The sequence below is a fragment of the Muscardinus avellanarius genome (assembly GCF_963383645.1).
Source record: "Muscardinus avellanarius genome assembly, chromosome: 16".
In the NCBI taxonomy this organism is placed as follows: domain Eukaryota; kingdom Metazoa; phylum Chordata; class Mammalia; order Rodentia; family Gliridae; genus Muscardinus; species Muscardinus avellanarius.
The window spans coordinates 44,322,794-44,347,101 of NC_137802.1; the positions used below are offsets into that span (position 1 = coordinate 44,322,794).

Here is a 24,308-nt window from a genome sequence, read left to right on the forward strand (position 1 = left end):
AATTAGGATAATAGTAGTACCTGCTTTATGAATTAGTTGTAAGGATGAAATATTGGTAGTCTGTATGAAGCACTAAAACTAGCATCTTGTACAGAGCAGCATAGCCATGATTATTGTGTTTGCTGGGCCCTAACATCAAAAACATGGTATAATTTTCTTTGTATGAGTTGAGTTTTATAAAACTCTGGAGTTTTATAGGAATTTGCTAGGAAACTTTAAGTTGTTTTTTTTTTTTTTTTTTTTTTTTTGTGCTACTGGGTGTGGAACCCAGGGGCTTATCTACCTCTAGGCTATATTCCCAGACCTATTTTATACTTTATTTGGAAACAGGGTCTCACTTAGTTGCTGAGAGCCTCACTCAGTAGCTGAGGCTGGCTTTGAACCTGTGTTATTCTCCTGTCTCAGCCTCCCAAGCGCAGGGATTACAGGTGTGTGCCACCACGTCCGGCTGAGAAATATTTTTAAATTATATTTTATAGTAAATGTAAATTATAGGTAAGAAATTCCTATGTTACTTAGGCCATTGTATTAAACAAATACACTGTCAAAAAAGCCTTTGTAAATTGTTGATTTGGTTTTGTTTTTGTTGCATAGCACTCCCACCAAAGGCATAGAGAACAAAGCTTTTGATCGCAATACAGAATCTCTCTTTGAAGAACTGTCTTCAGCTGGCTCAGGCCTAATTGGAGATGTGGATGAAGGAGCAGATTTACTAGGTATGGAGACTCATCTGAAGAAGTATCATACTATTTTAAAAATAGATTTCTTTAAAGATTCAATAGAAAATTCCTTTAAATTCCTTTAAAATGCTCCCAGTTATCTTGAACTTATAGGAAATTACTGAGAGCATATTCTTTGAGATCATAAAAGGTTTAAATGAAAGAATATTCACACATGAATGTGCCCAAAATTAAGTTACACTTAAATTTTTGTTTTGAATTCATGTAACACAATTTATTAAACTGCTATTATATTCTGAGAATATGCATGGCATATAAGGAACATATTAGTAACAGTGATATATGTGTATGTGTAAATGTATGATTGAGGGACAGTTTTTGCTGTAAATCTCATTGAAATTTGCTGACCTTAAATAAGTAATCATAACAATTTTTGACCTGAAGAGAGCACGTTTTACCTCTATTAAAAATATAATTATTTTATTTTATTTTATTTATTTATTTTTGGTGGTACTGGGGTTCCTGGAAACCCTTCTACCTCTGGGCTACACTTCCAGACCTATTTTATACTTTTTATTTGGAAACAGGGTCTCTTAAGCCAGCTTCGAACCAGTGTGATCCTCCTGTCTCTGCCTCCCAAGCACGGGGATTACAAGCGTGCACCACCATGCCCGGCTAAAATATAATAATTTTAAAATTTGTGTTGGGCTAGGAATATAACTCAGAGGCCCTGAGTTCAATCCTTAGTTACCCTCCTCCCACCAAAAAAGTTATTAAACATGTAGTATGAAAATACTACAAGTTGAGTGTGGTGGCGCACGCTTGTAATCCCAGTACTTGGGAGACTGAGACAGGAGGATCACAGGTTTGAAATTAGCCTCAGTGTTTGTTTGTTTGTTTGTTTGTTTGTTTTTTTGGTGGTACTGGGGGTGGAACCCGGGGGCTTTTCTACCTCAGGCTATACTCCCAGACCTATTTTCTATTTTATTTGGAAACAGGGTCTTACTAAGTTTCTGAGAGCCTCATTAAGTAGCTGAGGCTGGCTTCGAACCTGTGCAATCCTCCTGTCTCAGCCTCTTAAGCGCTGGGATTACAAGTGTGCGCCACCACGCCCAGCCTAAGACTCTATTTCAAAACAAATAGTAATAAAAAGCCGGGCATGGTGGCACACGCTTGTATTCCGAGCATTCAGAAGGCTGAGACAGGAGAATTGCGTAAGTTTGAAGCCAGCCTCAGCTGTTGCCATCTGCCCCTTTATAGGAAGCATTCACCAGTCCCTGCTGTAGGTGATCCGTGAAGTTGTTTTCTACAATAATTAAGTGATTCTGACTCATGTAAATTAACTTTGGTTAATTTCTTGTCATTTAAAATCTTTTAGAAGTTGAAATCTACATAAATTTAAAAGATTACACTTGTAATCCTAGTACTTGGGAGGCTGAGACAGGAGAATTACAGGTTTGCAGCCAGTCTTACCTACTTAGCGAGGCCCTCCATAACTTAGTGAGAAGACCTTGTTTCAAAATAGGGCTAGGGGTGTAGCTCAGAGGTAGAATGCCCCTGGGTTCAATCCCCAATACCGAAAAAAAAAAAAATTCAAGCATTGTGGCCCATACCTATAACCCCAGTCCTTGAGAGGCCGAGACAGGAGGATTGCAGGCCAGCCTCAGCAATTTAGAGTTTCCCAGACCATTTTCAAAATAAAAAAATATAATGGAGCTAGGGGTATAGCTCAGAGGTAGAACGCTCCTAGGTGCAATCCCCAGCACCCAAATCAGTCAATCAAATCAATCATTCTGCCTTTATGTGATTATAATACATTCTATATTGTTCTTAAAAGGAAGTGTTTTGTCAATTTTTGTGAATGTAGCGTTGGAGTGATGATATTTGCATTGATTTTTCTTAAATTTATTGGTTGCCAGTTACATCATTGACATTGTGAATTATAAACAAACAGGTAGGGTGGGGGACAGGATCTGTCTAGAAAGAGGGATCAAAAGTATATAAATTTTGCCAGGACGGGTGGCATATGCCTTTAATCTCCCAGTACTTGAGAGACTGTTAAAGGAAGATCACAGGTTGAAAGACAGCCTCAGCTGTCCTTCAGCAAAATAGCGAGGCCCTATTTCAAAATAAATAATAAAAAAAGGAGGCCATGGGATATAGTTCAGATGTAGAATACCCCTGCCTTCAATCCCCAGTATTCCTACTTAGACATGAAGAGAATCCCAACATTGAATTCTAAGTAAAACATTAGAAGGATTTGAATTAATTTAGTTTCTTACAAAAGGCTCAGAAATATTGTTGTTTTTGTTTTGTTTTGTTGTTGTTTTTTCTTTTTGTTGGTACTGGGGTTCCTGGAAACCCTTCTAACTCCGGGTTACACTCCCAGACCGATTTTATATTTTTATTTGGAAACAGGGTCTCTTCAGCTAGCGTGGTAGGCTTCGAACCTGCGCGATCCTACTGTCTCCGCCTCCCAAACTTGGGGATTACAAGTGTGCACCATCACCCCCGGCTGATATTATTATTTTTAATGTGTGTGTGGTACTGGGGATGAAACCCAGTGCCCTTCTACCTCTAGGCTATACACCCAGACCTATTGTATTTTTTAATCTGGAAACAGGGTCTTGCTAAGTTGCTGAGAGCCTCACTAAATTGCTGAAGCAGACTTTGAAACTGTGATCCTCCTGTCTCAGCCTCCCAAGTACTGGGATTATAAATTTGAGCCACCACGCCCAGTTCCATTTTTACATTTAAATTTACACTTTAGTTTTTAATTGTATATGAAAATATAATTTTGTTTTATTAATATTTGATTGAAGCTGGGCATGGTGGCGTACGCTTGTAATCCCAGTACTTGGGAGGCTGAGACAGGAGGATTGTGCAGGTTTGAAGCCAGCTTCACTACTTAGTGAGGCTCTCAGCAACTTAGTGAGACCCTATTTCCAAATAAAATAATAAATATGTCTGGGAGTGTAGCCCAGAGGTAGAAAGTCCCTGAGTTCCATCCCCTGTACTACACACACACACACACACACACACACACACACACACACACACACAATTGATTGACAACTTATTCCCTGATAAAACTGAGTGACAAATACAAAAATGCTAGTAGAATTTAAAATTTTTTAAATTTATACTTAAATTTACATACAGTAAGTCACATTTTTGTTTTCAGTTTTTTTAGTTTGACAGATGCAGTTATATAGCCACCACCATATATCCTTCACTCCCCCCAAAAAAAATTCCTTCATGTTGCTTCTTTGTATTAACCAACATAAAGTTTTTATTTGTTTGTTGTATTTTTTTTGTGTGTGGGTCTGGGGAAGGAACCCAGGGGCCTTTGACCTCCGAGCTACACACCCTGCCCTATTTTTTATTCTTTATTTTGAAACAGGGTCTCACTAAGTTGTGGAGGGCCTCACTAAGTTCCTGCGGCTGTTGAACTGTGATTCTCTGGTCTCAGCCCCCCAAATGCTGGGATTACAAGTGTGCATCACTATGCCTGGCTTCATAAAGTATTTCTTAATACAACTTGTACACTCTGATGCCTCATAGTTATGAAAATATAATTTTTGAGGCAGGTGGCCCTAAAAATTATTTTCCTGTAAAAAGTTTACTATATGTATGTATTTTGCAGTACTGGGGATTGAACCCAGGACCCAACACACAAGAAGCAAGAACTCTATCACTCAGCTACACACCTATCACCTATAAAGAATTAAGCCTGGTAGTACTTAGAAATACTTGTGATCTTAGAAGCACTTGTGGTCTTAAATCAAGTTGTTTCTAAACGTAAAAAAAATTAAGCATAATAAATAAAGTTGAGCATGGTAGCACACACCTGTAATCCCTGTATTTAGAAGGCTGAAACAGAAAAATCACAGATTTGAGATCAGCCTCAGCAACTTAGTGAGGCTCTCAGCAACTTAGCAAGACCCTGTTTTCAATGGGAAAAAAAAATAGGGCTGCAGGTATAGTCCAGAGGTAGAATGCCTCTGGGTTCTATCCCTAGCATCTTAATTAATTAATTAATTAATAGCAAAATTCTTATTCTTTGGTTCCTTTCTGTAATGAAGAAACAAACTATACACTACTATCTTCTCTATTTTTCGGGCATTAATATATTTATCTCTAAAACATTTCAGATTAAGATATTTTAATATATTAAATTACTTAATAAGATGGTAAGTTTCCAAGGAACGTACTATTCTTTGGCTTCTTTTCTGTGCAGTTCAGTGGTAACAGCTGAGACAATACTCACCAAAGGGAATATAGTTAGGCTGACATAATTGCTCCCCCAAGGTTCTTTATTTGGCCTTGGATTGATAAGTAGACAGTATATTCTGTAAATTACTTTTTTAGGTACTATATTATTATAAAACTCTTCTCTTATCCCAGGATTTATTTCTTTTAGTCATTATAAATGGACTCAGTACTTAGATCACTTTTTCTGATTTTAATTAAAAGAAATGGAGTTTCTTTTAATTTGTTCTTTATCGTGTTTGGGGTCTTATCCCTGGGCTTTTCTTATTTTCATTGACCTTTTCTCCACTTTAAGTCACTCATTCCTTCTAGCTATAGTCTAAAACTTAGAAATCACACATTTTATACATCAGACTCTTGAGAGTTTCTCTGAATTAGCTTATGTATTTTCAACTTTACTGTTTCTACTTATTTTTTCTATCTTTTAGACATAATTGGGGTTTTTATATAAAAATACTACCCTCCTCTGACCTTGTATCTTCACTGTCTCCCAGGTATCACTCACTGTCTTCCCATTTCTAGTAATGCTTTAATATTGATGAAATTTCTGCTCTGTGTTAGATACTATTCTAGGTATTTGCCAAACATCAGGGAACAAATGTGTGGTTAGTTTAACTGGCAGGACTTCCCTAGTTTCACTTTCTCCTTGTCCTACTGCTACCTGGCATTCTCTCCCACACTCAGCGTGTCTGAAATAGCCTTGTATGCTCTATGCAGGGGTTCTATCTCAGTTATTTTACATGACTTCTCCAAAGCAATTGTCTTTAAAACTGTCCTTGTTGGGTTTCTGTGATAACAGACTTGTGTGCATCTTTTTCTTTCTCTGATAGTTCTTTTCAGTAATTTTAACATAATGTGCTTCCTCTGCTCATTTTTCAGGTATCAGTGTTCCTGTTCAAGGCATGCTTCTTTGTTTGAGAAATATACTTACTTTTGTTGTTTCTTGAATTTTCTAACATAAGTTTTTATCTCCATTGCAAATCTTTCTCTAGACCACAGACTTATTTCTATACTGCCTACTAGACATACCTGAGGTGATTTGTAGGGGTCTACATTTGACGTGCCTTGGGCTCTTCATATTTTTTGTCTGTCCTCAAAGGTTGTTCTTGCACCAACATGTACAGTCTCAGTGAACAAACTGCCTTGCCATCCACTAAAGTCGTCTCCATCCTCTGTTACCTCACAGCCAATTCCCAGGTCTTGTTTGTTCTCTTTAAGTTTATGTAAATATTTGTCCTTCATGCCTCTGTTTAAATGTCAGTCCTCCAGGAATTCTACTTTGATACCCTAATTAAAATTTACTTATAGCTGGGCATGTTGGTGCATATTTGTAATCCCAGCATTTGGGAGGCTGAGACAAGAGGATCGTGGTTCGATCCTCAGCTACTTAGTGAGGCCCTTTGCAACTCAGTGAGACCCTGTTTCAAAATAAAGAATAAAAAATAGGGCTGGGGTGTCCCTCGGAGGTAGAAGCCCCTGGGTTCTATTTCCAGTATTGAATAAAAACCTTACTTATTCCTGAATTTTATTATGCCACTCTTAATACTTTACTGTAATTTTTTAGTGTACCTGTCTCCCTAGATAGACTATAGGTTCAGTGTGGCAAAGATAACTATCTTTTTCTCCTATTGGCCTATAGTACAGCAGCTAAGCACATAATACTGTGAAATAGTTAATAGCAGTTCTGTTTCATCTCCAAAGCTGTGATTCATCACCTTTTGGGATTAAAAATTATTTACAGAATTTTAAAAAGAGAGCAGTGTACCTTTGGAAAAATATATACAACTAGATAAAATGGTGCATGCTTTCTCAAGGGATTACCAGATAATGCTGAAGCCTGTTTGTTGACCTAGCTTGAGACTCAGTGCTAAAATCCAAATGAGACACACAATTTAAAAAACTACCATGCAGTTTTTTAGTAGATTCCAGATAGATTAGATCTGTATATGCTTAGTTTGTCTCAAATAGAGATGAGGCCACATCAAATTGTATATTTTTATAATGAGTTTGTTTTATTTTTTATTTTTTATTATTTTTATTTATTTATTTGGTGGCACTGGGGTTTCCTGGATACCCTTCTCTGGGCTACACTCCCAGACCTATTTTATATTTTTATTTGGAAACAGGGTCTCTTAAGCCAGCAAGGCTGGCTTCGAACCTGTGTAATCCTCTTGTCTCCGCCTCCCAAGTGCAGGGATTACAAGCATGTGCCACCATGCCCGGCGACACATTTAAAAATGAAAAATTTGGATAGTCTTATATCTTAGATGTATACACTGGCCGGACATAGTAGCACACGCTTATAATCCCCAAATTCAGGAGGCTGAGACAGGAGGATTGTGGTTCACAGACAGCCTCAGCTACTTAGGCCCTTTGCAATTCAGTGAGACCCTGTTTCAAAATAAAGAATAAAAAAAATTAGGGCTAGGAGTGTAGCTCAGGGGTAGAATCCTCAGTACCGCCAGGGGGGAAATAAATGTATACACTGAATTCTGAGAGAACACTTCATTGAGAATGTATAAATTTAATGTAAGCTTTAGAAACTATTGTAGGATATGCTTCTCATTAGTATATATTTCATTTTTTTCTGTTTATAGTATTATCACTTTGGTTAGCTGATGGTTTCTGTATATTGTTTCAATTTAAAGTAAATGAGTTTAGTTCTAGCTTTCTGAAGACAATCTAATTGAGATTCTCCTACATTTTTCTCTTGGGCTGCTTACCCAGGGGAATATTCTGGTGTGTATGCTTTTAAATACTTCCACATTGCTGCTTTTAAAGCCAACTGTTCTTGGCTGCTTTTCTCATTTTGATGCTTTTTCATCATTTTTTCCTGCTCAACTTTTTTTTTTTGCCATGCACATATTTTCAGCTTTTATGCTTATATAAGTATGTGTGAATTTACAGCAAACAGAGTTATGATATAAACTTTTTTTCAGCCAGTCTGAATTCAGTCTCTTCCGTCTCTATATCTTTATTGAAAGGTTGACATTAGTGTTTTAAGTAAATATCTTAAAAAAATAATTTCGGGGCTGGAATTTGTAAACTTAGATTTCCTTTTTTCCCCCTTGTTTGCAGCAAGTACACGAGTAGATGACTGACTATGCTACTTCTTCTGATACTTAAGAGAATTATCATAAAGAAAAAATATAATTCCATATGTCATCATTGAATCTTAGCATACTTAGGTTGGTTTTGTTTGTTAGAATGAGTGAATGATAGGTTTTATGGAGGCTTTTTTTGTGTGTGTAGGTTTGGGGATGGAACCCAGGGGCATTTGACCTCTGAGCTACACCCTCTTCCCTATTTTTTACTCTTTATTTTGAAACAGGGTCTCACTAAGTCGTGGAGTGCCTCTCAGTAGCTGAAGCTGTCCGCGAACTGCGATCCTCCAGTCTCAGCCTCACGAATGTTGGAATTACAAGCCTGCGCCACCACGCCAGGCTTATGGAGGCTTTTTGTTTATTTTGTTGGCATTTTGCAATCTTATTTACTGTTTTACTTCTTCAGTTTCTTATGAGAATCAAATTAAACAGCTTTATTTTTCATAAAGACTACATTCAATCTTGCATTGTATAATCTACATACCTTATTATAGTACTGATTAAAATATTAAACATAATTTTAAAGTGGCAGCTGGTCATTATTGTTTTGTAGGTAGCATTTTGTAGGAAACTTTGTATTATTGGTTTGGTGTGTGTGTGTGTGTGTGTGTGTGTGTGTGTGTGTGTGTGTGTGTGTGTCTGGGGACTGAACCCATGACCTCACACAGAGTGCTCCAACCCAGATTTGGGGTTTTTGGTCTAATTATAGTTAATTTTATTATGAGAAAGAATTGGTAAGGCAGTTTCTAGGCATACAGAGGACATCCTCATGAATGAAGGAAGCATCTTTATTTCTGTCTTTGGTCTGTCATTATGCACTAAATCATAACGCGCAGTTCCAGATGTTTCATATCATGCATAGAACTTTTTAGATTAATAATCTATTTTCATGCTGTTTCTTACATAAAACATTTCTTGTTCTTTGTTTTTGCTTTACATGGAATGCATGGGCTTTAAGACCATAATTTCTTTGGTAAGGTTTCATCTGTCTTGGGGTTCTGTCCCAGTTCTTTATTAATAAAACCTAATTTTTAGGACAGAAGCCTAGAATATCAGCTTTGATTTGGAAACAATTTCTGAGCTACATTATTGGTATTCTTTTTTATCCTTAAATAATGCTACATCTAATAATATTTGGCCGCAATATTTTGATTCTTTTGAAGTATCACCTATGAGAAAAAAATATAGACTAATAGATATAAAGACTTGGCCAAGAGCTGGGGACAGGGGCATGCACCTGTAATTCCAGCTAGTTGGGAGGCTGAGGCATTGAGGATCGCTTGAGACTCCAGAAATTAGAGGCCAGCCTAGACAACATAGCAGGACCTTATCTCAAAAAAAAGGCTAACAAAATCTTTAATTTATTTTTGTGATTAATAAAATTTTCTAACCCATAAAACTAAATGTGTCAAGTGAAATTACAGGCAAAATAACTTTATTTAGGATACAGATAAAATTTATAAAATAAAATTTATGACTATAGCTTATATAATTTTGATAAATTTATTTTCAAGCTCTTTATCATTTTTCTCTTTATAGGAATGGGTCGTGAAGTTGAGAATCTTATTCTAGAAAATACACAGCTGTTGGAAACCAAGTAAGTATGCAATATTAACAAAGAAAAATAATGTATGTCGGGCGTGGTGGCGCATGCTTGTAACCCCGCGCTTGGGAGGCTGAGACAGGAGGATCACGCGGGTTCAAAGCCAGCCTCAGCTACTTAGGCTCTCAGCAACTTAGTGAGACCCTGTTTCCAAATAAAATATTTAAAAAAAAAAGGTCTGGGAGTATAGCCCGGAGGTAGAAAGCCTCTGGGTTCCACCCCCAGTACCACCACAAAAAAAAAAAAAAAAGGATAATGTATGAAGATAATATATTTTCTTCTTGTTCAAGTCAATGGAAGTTTATGAATTTAACACAGTACTAATCCCTTTCTCTCTCACCTCAGAAGTAGGTAATAGGAGCCGGGTGTGGTGACACATGCTCGTAATCCCAGTACTTGGAAGGCTGAGACAGGAGGATCGTGCAGCTTCTAAGCCAGCCTCAGCTACTTAGTGAGGCTCTCAGCAACTTAGTGAGACCCTGTTTCCAAATAAAATATAAAATAGGTCTGGGAGTGTAATCCAGAGGTAGAAAGCCTCTGGGTTCCATCCCAAGTACCCCACCCTACACACATGACGTAGTTTGGGACCTATGTTGCTATAATGGATAGGTTCCATTGCTTTTTTTTTTTTTTCCCCCCCAGGAACCTAGACTTAATTTCCTTTTTACTCTATAGTTATCCATGTTTTTCTCTCAATATTCTGGGTATATCATGTGTGTTGTCTGGGGATGGAACCCAGGGGTATTCAACCTCTGAGCTATACCCCCTGCCCTATTTTTTATGCTTTATTTTGAAACAGGGTCTTGCTAAGTTATGGAGGGCCTCACTAAGTAGCTGAGGCTGTCCGCAAACCATGATCCTCTAGTCTCAGCCTCCCAAATTCTGGGATTACAAGTGTGCATCACCACACCTGGCTAAGATTTACCTATTTTCTTATCCTGATTTTTCTTATATTTTTACAAAGATGTTTTGATCTACACTCAGCCCTCTCCTATAGAATTATTCCTCATACATTCTTCAGTACAATTCATGGAATCTTAGTCCTCATGTATGTTGGGATATTGTTTAATGAAACAGGTCTTTTGTCATGTAGAAAATCAGACTGAGTCCACTTGTCAGTTTGCTGTATCAGACCACTCTTGAACATCTTTATACAGAGAGAATGCACCCGTAAAGGCAGTCCTATGCTCACTATGCCTAAAGGAAATAAATCTTGGATTTTTTTTCTCTTCAGTTTCTTTCCAGTTTAAGACTTTTTTTTTAATTGATTCTTAAAGGTAACTTCAATAAGTAGTTTAACTTTATTAATTGGGCAGTGTATCCTCAGAACTTACTACTAATAATAGCCTTAGAATGTTGTTTACACATTTAATCTTACTTAGTTTTGAGTTTTTAAGTTAGTGGTCTGTCTTGTTTTATTCATTCTTTATTTGATAAGTGGGAAGAATAAAAACTTAAGCTGTTGTTTTATATCCTTTTATCTATAGACAACATTGGGTAGAATGCCTTGAAGTGTCCAGTTACTCAGCGTTATGATTATATATTTATTTTTGTGTACAAAGGAATAAGTTGAAATATGAAAAGAATATTGATTTGTAGTGTTACACTTAAAATATGTGTTTCCTAGAAATGCTTTGAACGTAGTAAAGAATGATTTGATAGCAAAAGTGGATGAACTGACCTGTGAGAAAGATGTGCTGCAAGGGGAATTGGAGGCTGTGAAACAGGCCAAACTGAAGCTAGAAGAAAAGAACAAAGAATTAGAAGAAGAGCTCAGGAAGTAAGTTTTGACTGTTTTCCTTTAAACTGAACTGTCATTTCCAGGGTGCCACAAAGGGCTATAGTTGTAACCCTGAGACTGAGATGGTTAGCTCTTTCAAATCTGGAATGTTCAAAAACTCCCTATAGAGAGTAAAGTGCCCCTGACCCTTTGCCTCTCATGCCTGTAGGCCCCTTTGTTCATCAGCCATCCATCCAGATATTTCCATTTTTGTGTCTGTCTTAATGTAAAAAGTGTTAGAAATGTTTAAACATAGCTAGGCATGGTGGTGTACACCTGCAGCCTCTACTTGGGAGGCTGAGACAGGAGGATTGCAGGTTCAAAGCCAGTCTCAGAATCTTAGTGAGGCTAACCACAACTTAACCCTGTTTTCAAATAAAAAATAAAATAGGACTGGGGTATAGCTTGGAGTTAGAATGCCTCTTGGTTCAATCTCCAGCAAACACACACACACACACACACACACACACACACACACACACACACACACACACTTTAATCTAGGTGTGCTGGTGCATGCCTGTAATCCTAGTACTTGGGAGACTGAGACAGGAGGATGACAGATTTGAGGACAGTTTAAGCAAGTAGTGAGACTCAGCAACCTAGTGAAACCCTGTTTCAAAACAAAATCGGCTGGTAGTCTAGCTCAGAGATAGAATGCCCCTGGGTTTGATCCCCAGTAAACACACACACACAACACTCTCTTTCCCTCTCCTTGTCCCTCTCCCTTCTCTCTCTTTTATGATACGTCAAAATTCATTACTTTTATTCACTCAGCTTTAAGACCTGGTTTTGTTTTTTATTTTTAAGGAATGCTCTGATGACAGTTTTGAAGTTAAAGGCAGCTAAATACGCTTTTGGCAAAAAAAAAAAAACAAAAAAAACAAAAAAACTTCAGTGGTAGTTGAAACACTTCACCTACTCTCCCATTATTTGTTCAAATAACATGTTTTGTTCTTTTCCTACTAGAGCTCGTGCAGAAGCTGAAGACGCAAGACAAAAAGCAAAAGATGATGATGATGTATGTTTACAATTTTCAACTTTTTCCCCTTACCTTACTGTGTTTTGTTATTTCAGAAAAATGTTCCTAATTAAGCTTTGGATATAGCATGATAAAGCTTTAAAAAAATCAGAAGACGCTTATGGGTCATGACTTGTATTGCTCGTACTTCTACCTGGTGTCCAGATACAAAGCTTTGTTACTACATGCTGTGTATTCAATTTTTTCTTCTGTAGCTCTGTGCACTGACCTGTATTTGCATGTTCAAGCTCAAAGGCCATCTGAGACATTTTGAGTGTATTTTTGTTGTTTTATGTTTATTTTGATTTAAAAATATGAAAGCTTAGCTGGGTATGGTGTACACCTATAATCCCAGTACTTAGAATGCTGAGACAAAAGAGTTATAGGTTCAAGCCTAGCCTCAGCCACTAAGTAAGACCCTCAGCAAGTTAGCAAGACCATGATTCAAAATAAAAAATAAAATAGGGATGGGGGTATGGTTCAGAAGTCTAGAACTTTAGTACTATCCTCGCCCATAATGCTGTCTACATACATAAATACAAAGAATAAATATGAGCTTCTTGCCACTCTTCTTAGCATACTCATAAATCTCTCTCTCTCTCTATCTCTCTCTCTTTTTTTTTTTTTGTGGTACTGGGAGTAGAACCCAGAGGTATTGTACCTCTGAGTTATATCTCCCAGCCCTATTTTTAATTCTTTATTTTGAAATAGGGTCTCACTAAATTGCAAAGGGCTTCACTAAGTAACTGAGGCTGTCCTCGAACTGTGATCCATCTGTCCCAGCCTCCCAAATGCTGGGATTACAAGCTTGTACCATCACGCCTGGCTTCTTTTTCCTATTGGGATTGATCCCAGGAGCACTTTACCACTGTGGTACATCACCAGGCCTTTTTATTTTGAGATAGTGTCTCACTACATTGCTGAGGCTAGAGTGTAACTTGGAATCCTCTTGCCTCAGTCTCCCAAGTAGCTGGGATTACAGGAGTGTGCCACCATACTTGGCTAGATTATCATTCTTTTTTTTTTTTTTTTTTTTTTTTTTTTGCGGGTCTGGAGATGGAACCCAGGGGCATTTGACCTCCTCCGAGTTACACCCCTTGCCCAATTTTTTATTCTTTATTTTGAAAAAGGGCCTCACTAAGTAGCTGAGGGTGGCTTTGAACTTGCACAATCCTTCTGTTTCAGCCTCCCAAATTCTGGGATTACAAGCGTGCACCACCATGCTCAGCTCCTAGGTTATCATTCTTACAACAGGTGTTTTTACATCAGAGGTCAGACTTGAGATATATGGGTTTTCTGAATAGAATGATTATTTGGTTCCCTTTCAGTCTCTTTGTGTTTTTAATATGCTACTTGATGCATACAAAAAATATGTAACATATTATAGGAGCATATGTTAAGTTATAAATCATAATAAATTAATATTATAAGCTTACCACACAATTTAAGAACTAGAACAGTACCAAATATTGAATACTTTGTTCATCCCCTACCATGAAACCATGATCTTGTATTTATCACTTGCTTAAGTTTAAAAAGATATTTTTATTAAATTATGTGTGTCCTTACAAAGTATGGCTTTTACTGTTTTTTATATCATATCCCATTATATGAATATTTTCCTGTTAATGGATATTTAGGTTGTTTTGAAATAGAGTTTCACTAAATTACTGAAGGTCTCACTAAGTAGCTGAGGCTTGCCGTGAACTTGCTATTATACTGTTTCAGCCTCCCAAGTACTGGGATTACGAGTGTGTGCCACCATACCCAACTTTATTTTTATTTTTATAAGGTCATCTTTAAACTGTCTATTAGGTTAGAAATTAAGAAATGTTTGAAAAACATTCTTCATTCTGAGATTAGCACTGAAACATATGTAAGCTCTCAAAATGATTTTTGTCATCTTGTCATTATAGAGTGATATTCCTACAGCTCAGAGGAAGCGATTTACTAGAGTAGAAATGGCTCGTGTTCTTATGGAGAGAAACCAGTATAAAGAGAGACTGATGGAGCTTCAAGAAGCTGTTCGATGGACAGAGATGATTCGGTTTGTATGAGAAGTACTCTGATGTTTTCCTACTACTGTTTCATAGATTTATATGTTTGTTCAGAACTAAAATCCTTCCTTGAGGATCCAGTCCACTTTCTCTGTTTATCAGGAGAGACTTTCTAATGTAATATTGGGTTAGTAACAGAAAATGATCAGAGTGGGTGTCATTTGGGCCACTGTGGGATATTGCAGGATGCTCCCATGGATAAAAGGAAATTGTTATTACTTAGGAACCATGGTTATTTTTCAAAAGAATAAGAAATTGATACTACTTTTACAATGTCAAGAAAAGATAAAACTTCATTTGCTTAATTCCTTCTCTCCTTTTCTATTCATGCAAAATGTATCTTTTATTTATTTATTTATTTTATGTGTGTGGTACTGGGGGTTGAACCTATGGGTATTGTACCTCTGAGCTATTCCCAAGCCCTATTTTTTTTTTTTTTAATTTTGAAACAGGGTCTCACTAAGTTATGGAGGGCCTCACTAAGAAATTAGAAATCAACTGAGGCTGACCAAGAACTTCTGATTCTCCTGTCTCAGCCTCCCAGATACTGGGATTACAAGCATGTACCACCATGCCCAAAGTGTATCTTCTTTCTTTCTTTCTTTTTCTTTTTTCGTGGTACTAGGGATGAAACCCAGTAGTATTCTACCTCTGAACTATACTCCCAGCTCATTTTTTATTTATTTTTTAATTTTATGTTATTTTTTTAACTTTCTGTACTAAAGTATTTATTACATTGTTCATATAATATATGCAAATATATATACATGCATATAACATTTTTAATAAGATAAGCCTTTTCTTTAAATTTTTTCTTTTTAGTTTTTTATTGATGCATTGTAATCATACATGACATTGGAATACAAGACTTGAGAGGATATACAAGCACACATCGTCCAATTAGCCCTCATCCAATCCCCATCCCATTCCCTTCCCCTCCTTCGATCACATGCTTGATTGGTGATTATCTTTGATACATTTGTTTACGTACCTCCTGAGTTTTAAAGAGGTTCCATCCTCTCCCATCCCATCCCCTCTGATTGGTCACCTTAATTGCTTCTTTATAGGGCCCTTTCTGCAACTCGACCTCCTGTTACCCCTTTCCTCCTAGATTTTGCTAGTTAGGGGAAGCATCTGGCTTTTACTTTCTGTGATATTTCTCTGTGCATGCCGCATTGCAAGTTCCGATCCCACTCTTGACGTCCCTAGTAGAGGCCTGGCTACCCGGAGGACAATGATCCTGACCTTGCTGGCTCCAGCACCGGCCTTGCCTCATGGGAGGCCTCAATCCTGGCCTCGCTGGTCCCCGCACTAGCCTAACCCCTCGGCAGGCTCCGATCCCAGGCTTGGGGGCCCCAGCACTGGCCTTGCCTCACAGCAGGCTCCAAACCCCGCCTCGCTGGCCCCGGCACCGGCCTAACCCCTCAGCAGGCTCCGATCCCGGCCTCAGAAGCCCCAGCATCAGCCTTGCCTCGTGGCAGGATCCAATCCTGGCCTCACTGGCCCCGGCACCGGTCTAACCCCTTGGCAGACTCCGATCCTAGCCTCGGAGGCCTCAGTAGCGGCCTTGCCTCATGGCAGGCTCCAATCCCGGCCTCGCTGGCCCCGCCACTGGCCTTACCCCTCGGCAGGCTCCGATCCCGGCCCCCAGCACCAGCCTTGCCACGGCAGGCTCCAATCCTGGCCTCGCTGGGACCGGCACCGGCCTTACCCCTCGGCAGGCTCCGATCCCGGCCCCCAGCACCGGCCTTGCCACGGCAGGCTCCAATCCTGGCCTCGCTGGGACCGGCACCGGCCTTACCCCTCGGCAGGCTCTAATCCCAGCCTTGGAGGCCCCAGCACCGGCCTTGCCTTGTGGCAGGCTCCGATCCCGGCCTCGCTGGCCCCCGGCACCGGCCTAACCCATCGGCAGGCTTATTTATTTATTTTTTGTGGTACTGGGGATGGAACCCAGGGACATTCTACCTCCCAGCTACACCCCCAGCCCTATTTTTTAGTCTTTATTTTTAAATAGGGTATCACTGAGTTGCAAAGGGCCTCAACAAATAGTAGCTGAGGCTATACTTGAACCTTTATCCTCCTGTTCTCAGCCTCCCAAATGCTAGGATTACAAGTGTGTGCCACCATGCCCAATAAAGAATTTTATTCTTTATTTTGAAACAAGGTCTTACTAAGTTGTGGAGGGCTTCACTAAGTAGCTGATACAGCCTGAAAACTCATGATCCTTCTGTCTCAGCCTCCCAGGTACGGGGATTACAAAGGTGGGCCACCACGCCTGGCCAAAGTGTATCTTTCATTGACATCTTTTAATCACACGGGTTTTTTTTATTAAAATATATTAATTGTAACTATGAATGGGATTAAGTGTGATATTATACTGATTAAATCCAGCCCTTCCATTACCTCCCCCTTCCAACCTCTGATAATTGCTATCTTTTTTTAAAATTGGTGTATTGTTGTCATGCATCTTAATGGGGTATAAGATGGTAGAAGCATACATGAATACATCACTCCTTTAGCCCTTCCCCAATTCTCACCCCATTCCCTCCCACTTCTTCCTGCTCATGTTTGGCTTAGTGATTGGCTTTGATATGTTTGTGAATTTATGTCATGTCATGCATATTAGGGAAGTTCTCTCTTCCCCCTTCCCATCTTCCTCAGGTCACCTTATTTGCTCATCCATGGTTACTCATTCTTCATCAAGAGTTCCTCCTATGACCATTTTTCTCCCTAGCCTCCACATACTAGCCTCCACATATTAGGGAGAACATCTGATTTTTTTTTTTTTTTTTTTTTTTTTTTTTTTACTTTCTGTGACTGACTAATCTCAATCAGCATAATCTCCAGTTCTAGCTATTTCCCCACAAGTGATGTGACTTTGTTCTTTATGGCTGAGTAAAATTTCATTGTGTATATATCCCATAGTTTTGAAATCCATTTATCTGTTGATGGACATCTTGGCTGGTTCCATAGTTTGACAGTTGTGAATTGTGCAGCTATGAACATAGATATGCATACATTCATTTAGTAGTTTAGTTTTCATTCCTTTGGGTTAGTATCCAGAAGTGGTATTGCTGGATCATATGGTAGGTTTATTCCCATTCTTCTATAGATCCTCCATACTGTTTTCCAGAATAGTTGGACTAATTTGCACTCCCACCAACAATGTGTTAGAGATCCCACTGTTTTCTAGAGTAGTTGCACTAATTTACAGTCCCACCAACAATGTATTAGAGATCCCAATTCTCCTCATGCTCACCAGCATTTTTTATTGTTTGTGTTTTTAATGATTGCCATTCTAATTTGGGTTAGGTGAAATCAGTGTTCTTTAGGTCTGAAGTATCTTTACTGACTTTTGTCTAGATCAGTCTAGTGGTGTGAGAGGGGTGTTGAAGTCTTCCAGTATTGTCATATTGGGATCTCTGTGTGACTTAATGTCACAAAGAGTTTTTTGATGAAAGCATTTTCACCTATGTTTGGGGCATAAATGTTGACTGTCATTATTTCCTCTTGCTGGTTCCTTTTACTAGTAAAAAATGACCTACTTTGTCTTTCTGATAAACTTGGGCTTGAAGTCTAGTTTGTCTGATATCATAGTTTCTACATCTGCTTGTCTTTGAGTTCCATTGTCATAGCTTACCTTGCTCCAGCCCTTCACCTTTAGTTTGTGATTATCTTTACTTGTAAGGTATGTTTCTTGCAGGCAGCAGATAGATGGATTCTGGTTTTTAAACTATTTTGCCACCTTATATCTTTTTTTTTTCTTTTTTTGTGGTACTGGGGATGGAACCCAGAGGCTTTTCTACCTTCGGGCTATACTCCCAGACCTATTTTTATACTTTATTTGGAAACAGGGTCTCACTAAGTTGCTGAGAGCTTCACTAAGTAGCTGAGGCTGGCTTCGAACCTGTGGGATCCTCCTGTTTCAGCCTCCCAACCGCTGGGATTACAAGCGTGTGCCACCACGCCCGGCTGCCACCTCATATCTTTTTATTGGAGAGTTGAAGCCTTTTATATTCAGCATGATTATCGAGAGGTGACTTTTTAATTCCTGACATTTTGAGTTTTAACTTCTTTTTAAGGTAGTGTTTGTTCTTTGCTTAGTTGTTTGATAGAAATTATTGTTTCTCTGGTTTTGGAGTTTATTGCTTATTTCTTTTTTGCTGTTAATCTCTTTGATTATTTTATCTAGTGCTGGTTTGGAAGACATAAATTCTTTCAGCTTCTGTTTGTTGTAGAAGATTTTTTTTTTCTATTTTATGGGTACTGGGGATATAACCCAGGGGCATTCTACCTCCAAGCTACATCCCTAGCCCTGTTTTGTAAACTTTATTATTTATGAATTTAATTATTTTGTGGTACTGGAGATGGGACCCAGGGGCCTTCTACCTCCAGGCTACACTCACAGACCTATTTTTACATTTTATTTGGAAACAGGGTCTCTTAAGCCAGCACGGTTGGTTTCGAACCTGTGCGATCCTCCTGTCTCCGCCTCCCAAGCGCAGGGATTACAAGTGTGCGCCACCACGCCCGGCAAAATTCTAGTTTTTTTTTGTTTTTTGTTTATTTATTTATTTATTTTGGTGGTACTGGGGTTTCTGGAAGCCCTTCTACCTCCGGGCTCATTCCCAGACCTATTTTATTTTTGGAAACAGGGTCTCTTAAGCCAGTGTGGCTGGCTTTGAACCTGCATAATCCTCCTGTCTCTGCCTCCCAAGCGCGGGGATTATAAGCGTGTGCCACCACACCCAACACTTGTATTCTTTATTTTGAAACAGGGTCTCACTGAGTTGCAAAGGGCCTCACTAATTAGCTGAGGCTGCAAACTGTGATCCTCTTGTCTCAGCCTCTTGAATGTTGGGATTACAAGCATGCGCCACCAAGCCTGGTTGTAATATTGTGGAAGATTTTTATTTCCCTGTTGAATTTGAGAGATAATTTTGCGGGTACTAAATTTTGGACTGCACGTTGTTTTCTTTCAGAGTTTAGAATATGTTACTAGAGGCCCTCTTGGCTTTCATGACTTGGTTTGTGAAGTCTGGAGTGATTCTAATTGGTTTGACTCTGAATATCATGTGATACTTTGCTTTTGTTGCCTTTATGATTCTCTCCTTCTAAGGAAAAAAAAAAGATACTGTCCTTGGCTTCTACATTAGTCAGTTTGACTATTATGTGATATGGTGAACCTTTTCTCTGATCTTGTCCATATGTTTTCTGTATCTGTGTATCAACCTCTTTTTCTATGTTTGGAAATTTTTTTGATATTATTTTGAAAAGTTGTTGATCCTTTTGGTTTCATCTTCTATTCATTCTTCTATGCCTATTTTTCTTAGATTAGTTTTTAAAAAATGGGCCCATATCACTTCAGTATCCAATTCATGCTGTTGAATTTTTTTCTAAATTATATACTAAACATTCATTTTGGGGGTGGTCATTTTCTAAGAGCAGGATTCTATTTTCCATGTGATATAATATGTTGCTTATAGTTTGTATTGATGTTTTCACTTCAGTGATTGCGTCCTTCACTTCCTTTAGAGCTTCTTTCTGATTTCTGTTAAGGGTGTCGGATTCTTTGTTTATTTCTTTTATTTCTTCAAGGTTCTGTGCAGGTGTCGGTCAGGTGCCAAATGCCACCGATGTCTCTCTTGCTGCAAGCCTGCATTTCTGAACTCTCAAAACAGGCCTCTCAGTTTATGCGGTTGTCGGGTATTATTGGAGCTGGATCTAGTGTAAGTACAGGTCTGTACGCTTTCCACAGACCCTGAGCTTGTGTCTTCCCGCCTATGTAGGTGGTGGGTGCCGCTGAGACCAGACTAAGTATATACATAGGAATTCGCGTTCTCCATTAGGGCTGAGTTGGTCTGACTTCTCCCTGGATACCACAATCATGTGGACTCTAGTGATCTCCTAAGGCTCTACTAGGACTCTGCACCCTGTGAACTATAGGCCTCTTTGTCTAATTGGCCTTGGGAGCTGTCTGCTAATTAGTGCTTCTGCCATGTCCAACAGCAAACTCTAACCCCACTTTCATTAGGGTGAACCACAGAGTCTCACACCCTGTGAGTCTTATTGAGTTTATCACTTGCTGCACAAGTCTCTCTCTCTGTGCCAGGCAGTCTCTCATGGAAATGGTGAATTTACTTATGGTCTTATTGAGCATCACTCTGGATCTCTGGAGGACACACTGAGCTTGGTCACCATTGCCACTGCTGCAAGTCTAGCTGGCATTTAAGCAGGACTGTCTCTGTGGAGCATGGGATGAGGAGCTGACTGCTTATAATTCCACTGAGCTGCAGCCACATACTTTTCTTCAAGTTGCTGGCTTTTTTGCTGGGGGTCTCTGGAGGGCACAGGGCCAATATGGCACCACCATAGCCCCCGTGGCAGCAGCCATTGGAGGCAGGTGGGGTACGTTTCTGCACTCTGTTCTGCCTTCTAGCTTTTTTTTCTCCACCTTTCAATTTTCAGTGTTCTCTGTTAAGTTTTATGCTGTGTGGTTTTTTTTTTTTTTATCTTTTAAAAAGATGCTGTTTTCGCGGTGCTAGAGATCCAACATCAGCAGGACTGAGATGTGCTGCTTTCCTTTGTTGCCATCTTTCTAAAAGTCATTACTGTTTTTCTAAAAACTCTTAGAAATTTGCTTTTCTTTTGAAAAAGCTTCTTTCTTTTCTTTCTTTCTTTTATTCATATTTTACATATAAAAGAGAACATGGTATACTTAGCTTTTATTGGATCTTAACTCTTACCTAGCTAGACATGGTGATGCATGCTTGTAATCTCAGCATTCAGGAGGATTGCGTTTCGTGGACAGCCTCACCTGCTTAGTGAAGAACTCCGTAACTCAGTGAGTCCCTGTTTCAGAAATAAAGAATAAAAAATAGGGCTGGGGGTGTAGCTTGGTGGTAGAATGCCCCTGAGTTCCATCCCCAGTACTGTGCCCCCCCCAAAAAAAAAAAGAAAAAGTCTTACCTAATGCTGCCATCTAATGGTCATATTCTCAATAACAGTGTTTCTTTAATTTAAAAAGCACTCCCATCAATGTACCCATATTTTTTAGTTTGGAATGGCACATGGTGAAGTTTATGAGAATATTTCCCAACTTTCAACTTTTATTTCCTTATGATTATATCATTTCCTTTTTTTTTTTTTTTTTTTGGTGGTACTGGGGTTCCTGGAAGCCCTTCTACCTCCAGGCTATACTCCCGCACCTACTATATATTTTTTTTATTTGGAAACAGGGTCTCCTAAGCCAGCACGCGCGGCTGGCTTTGAACCTGCGCGATCCTCCTGTCTCCGCCTCCCAAGCATAGGGATTACAAGCATGCGCCACCACACCCGGCTCCTGTTTCCAAATTTTAAAAAGTATAAAAATAGGCCTGGGAGTGTAGCCCAGAGGTAGAAGTGTTTCTAGGAACCCCAGTACCACCAAAAAAAAGGGCTTATTAAGTTGCCATGGCTGGCCTTGAACCTGCAATCCTCTTGTCTCAGTTTCCCAAGTACTGAGATTATAGGTGTGTGTGCCTCCACACCCAACAGAGAATATCTATTCAATAAAAAGTTTTAAATGTTGTATGTGATAAGCATGTACCTATAGCCTCAGCTACTAAGGAAGCTGAGGCAGGAAGGTTACTTGAACCCAGGAGTTTAAGATCACCCTAGGTAATACAGTGAGACCCTGGTTCCTAAAAATTTAAATATTAACATTTAGAGACTAAAACAGTGGCAGATACTTGTAATCCCAATTTGGGAAGCTGAGATAGGAGAAGAAGATCACAGGTTTGAGGCCAGCCTGGGAAACTTTGAGATCATATTTTAGAATAAAAAAGGATGGGGTTTTAGCCCATTGGTAAAGGACCCTGTGTTCAATCCAATACCACCACCAAAATAATAATAATAAATAAATAAATAAATAAATAAATAAATAAAATTTGTAAAATAGAGAAATGTTGGCTGTACAACATAGACTGAGGGAGGGATAGTATTTATTTATCATAGTAGCATTAGCTTTAACAGATCATCTGACTCATGGCAAGTCAACGTAATTAGTTGCCGAATTTAATTGTTAACTGTCCTCTGTGTATCCCATGAACTTCATGGGTCTTTTTTATTTTTGTTTTTTAACTAGAAAGCTAGAATACCTTACTTAAGTGCAAACTTTTATTCTATCCTTTTTAAATATAGGGCATCACGAGAAAATCCAGCTATGCAGGAAAAAAAGAGATCAAGCATCTGGCAGTTGTAAGTACATTAAGGGCATCAGACCGCACTTTGAGACAAGAAGATTATGGTCAATTTATAAAAAACTAGGAGTAAATAGCTAAACTGAAATTTTTCTTTTTGGTATATAGTGTGCCGACTCGGTAAGGCTGTTCTCGAAGGACAGAAATTATGCTATCGTAAGCTGCATCATGTTGGCTATGCATTTGGCAGAATCCTCTGCCAAATTAAATAAACAACAGGAGGCTATTTATAAAGTTAATAATTGCCTGGATTTCCATTGAATAAATTACTGAGTCATTGGTTGCATGTTTGTGAGGAACTTTACAAAATGAAGATGAGAGTGTTAGAACTAGCACACTAAACTTCTCTTCATACCATGCGGCCCTAACCTTGCTGCTTAGCCACTAGCCACTCTTATATTGCACTAGGTATCTTTTGTTTATTCAATGAAGTGGTTTTCTGTATTCAGGAATTCAGTACTCCCTTTCATTATAGAAATCACTAATTAAAGAACAGGCATCTGATATCTTAAGCAATAGTTTCTCTTCCCTGAATGTTTGAATTTGGCTGTGAGTTACTGCTAAGGCTGCAGCGTGTGACTACAAAATGTTTTTATTTTTGCCAATTTTTTTCTAATTCATTGTCATGTAAAAGCTCTTTGAAATTTTCTTGAACATAAGTTTATGAAAAATTTTGAATTGTTCTTCACAGTGCATGTGATAGATACCTTTTTTTCTCTTTAGTTTCAGCCGACTTTTCAGCTCCTCAAGTAATACAACAAGGAAGCCTGAACCACCTGTTAATCTGAAGTACAACGCACCCACCTCCCATGTTACTCCTTCTGTTAAAAAAAGGAGCAGTACCTTATCCCAGCTCCCTGGGGATAAGTCCAAAGCCTTTGATTTCCTTAGTGAAGAGTAAGTATTTTATAGACTAATGGTCATGCCCAAAATGAGATATAAGTTTAAAGTTTTCTTGTCCTTTTTCTTTTTTCTTTTCTTTTTCTTCAGTACTGGGGATTGAACCCAGGGGCATTCTACCTCCGAGCTATACATACTCCCAGCCCTGTTTTTTATTCTTTATTTAAAATAAGGTCTCACTAGAATGCAGAGGGCCTTACTAAGTAGCTGAGTCTTGTAGTGCCCACCACCTTAAGGTTACGGTCGCAGGGGTCCGGAGAAAGGTAAGCGCGCTGTCCGCCCGTTCCCCAGCCTCCGACCCCGGAGACAATCAGATGCGACAAGGAGTTAAGTCAAAGCAGGAACTTGTTTATTACATTAACACTGTAACTTATAAAGCAAAGACTGTAGGGAGAGGGGGGGAGAATTCCAAGGGGGGGGGGGACTATCTACCAATCGGCTTATAGGTCACTTTCTGTCATGGGCTTTTTTTTCTTAATTTTACATTGCGAGCAAGCACTGTTCATACGCTGATCATGCACGGGCTCATACCCTTTGCCTATCGTATGACATTATGTTAATTTAAACCCTTCTTTGGCCCGTCCTTTGGCTCTCCCGTCCAGCGCCATCTTTTGACATGTGTCCTACAGAGGCTGGCTGCAAACCTGTGAT

General features: G+C 38.9%; 1 protein-coding gene across 9 annotated transcripts in view; it reads left to right on the forward strand.

Moving 5' to 3' along the window:
- SPAG9 (sperm associated antigen 9) overlaps positions 1-24,308 on the forward strand; it is a gene marked incomplete at both ends in the record, with an annotated part of 158,706 nt that overhangs the window by 97,434 nt on the left and 36,964 nt on the right. For 5 of the 9 annotated variants that reach the window (XM_080713485.1, XM_080713484.1, XM_080713486.1 and 2 more), the window contains 7 exons: positions 595-716; positions 9,596-9,653; positions 11,287-11,439; positions 12,409-12,460; positions 14,377-14,507; positions 22,699-22,755; positions 23,481-23,654. In XM_080713485.1, coding sequence (XP_080569611.1) covers positions 595-716; positions 9,596-9,653; positions 11,287-11,439; positions 12,409-12,460; positions 14,377-14,507; positions 22,699-22,755; positions 23,481-23,654 — 747 coding nt within the window. Of the gene's footprint in view, positions 1-594; positions 717-7,679; positions 7,692-9,014; positions 9,030-9,595; positions 9,654-11,286; positions 11,440-12,408; positions 12,461-14,376; positions 14,508-22,698; positions 22,756-22,865; positions 22,878-23,480; positions 23,655-24,308 lie in introns of all 9 variants that reach the window. The other 4 variants (XM_080713488.1, XM_080713492.1, XM_080713487.1 and 1 more) reach the window with 3 other exon arrangements.